This window comes from Mercenaria mercenaria, chromosome 8, assembly GCF_021730395.1.
Source record: "Mercenaria mercenaria strain notata chromosome 8, MADL_Memer_1, whole genome shotgun sequence".
In the NCBI taxonomy this organism is placed as follows: Eukaryota; Metazoa; Mollusca; class Bivalvia; order Venerida; family Veneridae; genus Mercenaria; species Mercenaria mercenaria.
The window spans coordinates 47,606,190-47,613,160 of record NC_069368.1 but is presented as its reverse complement, the minus strand read 5'-3'; the positions used below and the strand labels follow the sequence as shown (position 1 = coordinate 47,613,160).

At 32.9% G+C, this 6,971-nt stretch overlaps 1 protein-coding gene across 1 annotated transcript; it reads right to left on the bottom strand.

Annotated features, from left to right (window-relative positions):
• Positions 1-2,660: 2,660 nt before the first annotated feature.
• LOC123565373 (QRFP-like peptide receptor) lies at positions 2,661-4,594 on the bottom strand. The gene is made up of 2 exons (XM_045359239.2): positions 4,216-4,594; positions 2,661-3,358 (listed from the first exon to the last, which is right to left on the bottom strand). The coding sequence occupies exons 1-2, from the start codon at positions 4,592-4,594 to the stop codon at positions 2,661-2,663; spliced, it is 1,077 nt and encodes a 358-aa protein (XP_045215174.2).
• Between the last annotated feature and the right edge of the window lie 2,377 nt (positions 4,595-6,971).

Below are 6,971 nucleotides of genomic sequence, written 5' to 3'. Positions count from 1 at the left end.
ACATGTAAAATAAAAGTTCATTACATTGAGCTTCAAATCACAACAATTCTATAAATAATACTATATCACTGAACAACACATGCATCAACAATAAATGCACAAAGTACAAAATGACAAGTGCCCACAGCGATTATTTACTAAGAAATATGATTACATCTAGTAACGCCTCTATAATTGTATCGGTGTAACGTTCAACCCAACGAAAACCAAAACCAACACATTTAACAATATATACATGTAAAGGTGTATTCATTTATGACATGAATAATCACACTTTCAGGGATTTTCTATTTTTAAGTTTTAACAGTTGCAGTCTACACACAATTCAATAGCAGGCCCTTTTAATACCTTCAGACTTTATTTCAGAGAAGCATATCTATGTAAAATCTAATTTTTCAAAAAAATACCTCTTTAACCATAAACTTAAAATGAATAAAACTATATATTAATTTATTTATTAACAACAATTTATAGATCAACGTTAATTATATCTTGTTCTCAAAAATATATAAAAAAACATTTAATTTAGTAAAAACTCGTATTCATACACTTGTGGAACAGTTATCTCCTAATACACATTCATTACAAACACCAGTTTAGGCTGATGTCAAGATTATTTTTCGGACTACTGTCTGGATAAATAAACATGTTTGTATACTAAATAATAGGTAACTATAAATTTTTTTTGATATATGAGACTTTGACAAAACATATGTAACAGATCGACACGTGACCTCCTCATGTAATTCAAGAACTACATGTGCTCTGAGAACAATGAATATATTTTATAAATATCGCACATTTTAATTTTCGTGACATAAATTGTTTTTAAAGTTACATTGAAAATTATATATAATAAATTAAGACGTCATACAATGATTTCTTTCTAAATATGTTAAATGGTAATAATACATGCTGCAAAGTAAAACCACACAGTGCCTGGTATTTTCGTTTAAACATCAATAGTGTAATAATTTCTGAAATACAGTATATTTTGGAATAATTCGGATAATGATTATCCGAGATACTTTTCCCTTAACAAAGAATGTCCTTCTAATCTTACACAATTAACAGTATCGTAAGTTTATATTTAGATCGGCTTGCCATTTTAGTTTCAAGAGAAGTTTTAAGCTATGTATCTATGGCACTAAAATTGTCTCGTTAGTGAAAACCATTTACAATATGAAATGCAATAAATACTTGTGTGAAAATCTAGTTTAATTACATGAATAACTAGCAACATGATATCACAAAATCAGTATAGAACCTGAGTATTAATATCAGTAATAGTAAGGCCTCATGTAATAACCTAGTGATTGTGAACTTCACTAAAGTTGTATGTAACTATACAATGATATAATACACGCTGCACAAAGCATCAACGTAACAACAAAGAGCCTCTTCAGCTTTTCAAATATACAAGTAATGAAAGACCCTCAAGAAATATATGAAACATGAAAAAGCAGATTGTCAAAAAATTATATATCTTACATTACAAGTGCAGTTTTTATCAACAGATATTTTGCTGAAATTTTAACCAAGACTTCAAGCGCGATAAAGATACAAGTTAATAGTGCTAACATGTGCCGTTTGTTGGATGCACATTTGTTGCAAAATCAATAAGATGGTATAACAGGAAACAAACATAATTTGGCCATATATGACAAAAGGCGATTTTATTTGATATTTATCCTTATTCGTGACTTATGAATAATCTTCTTACAGATTTTATTATAAACCAATATATATGCAAACGATACATATCTTGAACTACTGTGATCCTGCGCATTGCCAAAAGCTTATATTAAGGTTTAATGCAACAGACTGTGGTTACGTAGAAATGGGATACCAGCGTTCATGCTGTAGAGATATTTTATCCTAAACATTAAAAACTATATTATTTTGATTAATTACAAAAAGATCTGTAAAAGGAATTAAGAAGCAAGTGTAGGATCTATTAACAGTACTTAATGATAATACCGTACACACAAGTAAATGTCAACCAACTACATGGACTTCTACGCCTCTGTGGAGTAGGGAAATGTCCTTTATGATAGTGTACTTTACTGGATGACAATTTTATAGATACCAAACTAACTTTAACGACGAAAAAATGAATTTTCCTTCTACAATGCGTCGCTGGACTGCGCTTCTACAAAACTGTTAGTTTGCTTCTTCGATGATATAACAAAGTACCTTATTGGTGTATGTTAAAGGCTGAGGACATTGATAGAATGGATCCAGATGATAAAAACTGGCTTTTCAGATACTAGGATAACAGTTCGGAAGTATCTAATAAACCTATTCCTATAAATAAAGATTCCGAAAGTAGCTGATATATATATATAGCACCAGTTGTTGGATTAAAGAAGATAAATAGATACTGTTGTTTATCTATTCCCTCCATTTACTCTCGCCGTTTCTATATTGTAGATATTGGTACCTGATTATAACTGCCTTTAATGGCTGCTAATGTCACTGTATATTCAATGGAAATACCTATACAGGGGGACCAGATTTCCTTCTTTGGCATTGCTAGGTACTATTATCAACAATAATTTTTGAAATCATCAAATGTTTTCTAACAAACACATTTTTTAGAGAATGAGCTTTACTTACAATAACACAAGAAACAAATGGGTACAACAGAACTGGAGTTATTACACATATTGTGGTAACGACACCGTTTGTGTCGAATCATTTGAACAGCCTGTGATTATCACAACTTTCACTAGTCTATGCACACTGGCTCGAAAATGTCTATTCAGTGACCAATACAACATTGGATTGAATGCACTGTGAGCTTGTCCCAACCACAGAACAAATGGCAAAGTATTTGTAAATTTTGCGTTTTCATAAAGGTCTGACAGAGTTGAAATGATGCTATATGGCAACCAGCAAAGCATGAACACAAAAATGAGTATAATCACCATGCGGGCTGCCCGTTGGCGGGAGACAAGTCTTTGGGTACTACCGTCAGAGCTGACACGTTGGTGCCCTTCTACCGTACACAGAGCCTTACCGACATTCCCGTAGCAGATAGTAATAGTGAAGGCCGGAATGATGAACACAACAAATAGTAAAAAGACACCGTAAGCTTGTCTGTCTCTGTCATGCGGCCATTTCTCGATACAAAATGGAAGAGGCCGTAACAAGGGAACGTCGTTTAACATGTCAATGTCTCGGATGTAGATGAGCGGTCCCATAAAAACTGCCGCTACAATCCACATGAATAAAATGAGAACGCACGACTGGCAAGCTGATGTCATTTTCTGGGCTGCTACAGGGTGCTGCAGTGAAATATAACGATCAACGGACATAGCTGTCATCGAGTATACGCTGACGGCCACGGCAACACCTGCAAGAAAATGTAAACTATTCAGCAATCCCATAAAACAATTGTCGCATTTCTCATACTTAATCAACATGCATTAACGATGCGATGATAGGTAAAATTGTGTCACCATAATTATATATTATGCAAAAGACTTCTCCTTTAAAAAATAGATTAGGTATTGATAATAAAATATGCGTGAAACTAAAGTTTTGTCTAAAATTTTGGTCTGTAATTCTATTATTCTATCGCAGCTTTAGTCAATGATATCTAGAAGAATAAGCGTTAACGAATACACCGTTCTTTATATATCTTTTTCAACATAATAGATAAGTTAATAATAGCACAATGACGTTCACCATAAAATATTGCTTTGACCAGATATGATCAAATTAGAGACTTTTCATGTTCTGTTCTTGGAAATAAAGCTGAATAATGTAATGACGTCAATGTTTTTCTTTCAATAGATAGTAATGCAAATTAATAATGATTTGATACAATACCTGTGTTGCTAATATTTTTCTTTATATTGTATTCTTTGCAAATTATTTGCATTTATATTTATCTTTTATTTCTTGTATGAGCGTTTAGTAGGAGGCGAATATTAAAGATTAATAAATGAAAATGCTAATTTGTTGAAAACGCCGTTAACGAATCAAACGCGAAGACAAGCAGTGTAGATATACACATATTTAGTCTACAGGTGATAAAGTACAAAAGCCACTGTCTTAAGCCGGTATGAATAACATGAATGCAGAAAATAGACGCTTGAAGAAAGGCAACATCATTCCAAAACATTGAAATATAATTTTTGTAAAATATACAGTATAAGGCGAAATGTATTTGCATGAATATATTGCTCATAACGGGTAAATATTTACCTTGTATGAAAGCTGTAAATTTACATAGAAACCTTCCATACACCCACAGTTTGTAAATTTTCGTGCCAATTGATGTTGGAATACACAGTACCGTAACCGCAAGGTCAGCTAGGGCTAAATTTACAAGGAAATATAAATTGGCCTTCCTTGCCCTTTCCGCTGAAACTGACACAATGATTAAGATGTTGCCAACAAGACCCAGTATAAATGTTGGAACATATAGAGAAAGAAGAACCACCGTGGAGAACTTGTTGGCTGTATATAAACCATTCTCGAAGTCCGAAACAATGTCACCAGCATCTGATAAGTTTAAGTGTGTAGTATTTTTGTGTTCTTCAAGAAAATGCTTGTAGTTTAGAAGTTCTGGTAATTGATCCATGATAAGTATTTCCTCCTGTAATAAAAGGAAAAAGGTTTCGTCATAAAGGCTTAAATTTGGCCTTTCATTTTTAGGCTTTTTATTTTCTTTCCCTCTCCCTCTCTCTCAAAAATCGATAAAATGATGCTTTAAAAGGTGCAAAATGGTATTAACTCATTGACATTACAAATTTTGCAAGATATCCTAATAAATTACCAACACATAGTGTAGAAAGGAGTAAACAATTGTAACGCTTCCGATATAATGAGAAAAACAACATTGAGCCGTGCCATGAGAAAACCAACATAGTGGGTTTGCGACCAGCATGGGTCCAGACCAGACTGCGCAACAGTTTCTCTAATTGCTATAGGCTTTGAAAGCGAACAGCATGGATCCTGACCAGACCACGCGGATGCGCAGGCTGGTTAGGATCAATGCTGGTCGCAAACCCACTATGTTGGTTTTCTCATGGCACGGCTCCATTATTGTTGCCTTTTTTACTAATATCTAACACTTATTTCCATTACCTATGTTTTTGATTATTGTCATATATACGTTTTATACCAGACGTGGTTGTAAAGAAGAAGTTTTCAATCCCTATGTTTTTTCAATGTCATTATTGTTGCTTTTTACTGATATCTAACACTTACTTTCACTCCCTATGTTTTTTTTCATGCTGCCAATCGTGGTTGCAATGAACATTCATGCTCAAAGAATGCAGCCCCGCAAGCGTTGTCGAAAATACAAAAGAAAAACAAAACCGTTACTAAGGTCCAGTATAATAACAGGAGCGTGTCGTTAAAAGTTATATCCACCAGGATATTGACAATAATAGTTATATCCACCAGGATATGTCTATGGCAACAAGGCACAATACAATGAAACTAAATTGCAGAAAAAACATCGCTTTATTTAAAACATGCACATGTCATTGAATTTGAAAACATCTATTTATATTTACCAGAAAACACAAATCAGACTGCATTGTTAAACTGCCTTTGTATTCATATATATCATACATTTTTCCAATGAGAGACTGCATGCAAATAATGATGAATCATTTTGTAAAAGCAATTATATCAAATGAATAGAACTAATTATAGACGATAGTCGTTATTGTAGATGCTTTGATGTAGATGGTATGAAAGTACAAAACATGACTAAATGTTTCTTTTAAGTCAAAACTGTAATCCTATATATCTACAGGAAAAAAATAGCTAAATTAATTATATCAAACCAATCGAAACCCTGCTGTTGATCTTGTAATGGAAGTAAGATATCAAGGGATTGAAATCTTTTATACAAATACAATAAACACACTGTTCTTGGTTCAACAGCTGTGCACTCCGTGACAGAGTGATTAAGGTCACTGACTTCAAATCACTTGCCCCTCGTCGATGTTGGTTAGAGCCTCACTCGGGGCATTGAATTCTTCATATGAGGAAGCGACCCAACTAGCTTACGGAAGGTCGGTGGTTCTACTCAGGGGCCCGCTCGTGATGAAATAATGCACGGAATGGCAACTGGGGTCTTCCTCCACCATCAAAGCTGGAAAAGTTGCCATATGACCTATAATTGTGTCTGTGCGACGTTAAACCCAACAAAATAAATAAATAAATGGTTCAACAGCTATATTCAGGTACATTTCTAACACGTATCTACCTTATGTATTTACCTAATAAAATATCCTTGTTCCATATAGCAGGTAATTTCTAATTATTACAGTTTTTCACAAAAATGTAATGTTCTGTCAATGATATATCTGATTTTATTCTATCCTTTTTCTAATAACATACTGTTGTGTTTTCCTTGCATATTACCTAACGTGTGATACTTACATTCATTATTGTAAATCTCACTTTGTTTTGTGTTAATATAAGACAATGGAACAATATTATTTCTTAATAACTTGTTGTAGTATGAAATTACCAAAAAATATTTCAGTTATATCCCTATTTCTAGATTAATTCTGAATTTATAATGGTAACTAAACATATTTGCACAACAATTCAATGACTTGGTACTTACTATGATTAACGCAGATGATTTTGTATAAATAAGCTAAGGATACATTGTAATTTTATAATGGACTCAGATCTTAATATTGCCATGTTTAACATGATACATTAAATTCCAGCCGCATAATAATCGAATACTATTGAAAATACTTGCGTTATGACGAGCTATATTAAATGATATTTCATACGATTGCTCATGTCCTTTGAATACACTTTTAGAGATCTATTATGAAAAAATATAATATTAACAACGATAAGAAAACTTTTTATAGAAATCCAAGAGAACGTATATTTTGAAACAAGCATTTCAGAATTTCTTACTTATTCAAAATCTCTTATCCATTGCACATACTGAAATGGTGAACTCGAGCATTTTAGTG

What these genes read in the sequence shown, in the direction of transcription:
- LOC123565373 (XM_045359239.2), bottom strand. Translation starts at nt 4,594, where the DNA reads ATGGATCAATTACCAGAACTTCTAAACTACAAGCATTTTCTTGAAGAA. An exon ending in ATTTACAGCTTTCATACAAG is followed by an intron (nt 3,359 to 4,215) that starts GTAAATATTTAC and finishes ATTTTCTTGCAG; the next exon opens with GTGTTGCCGTGGCCGTCAGC.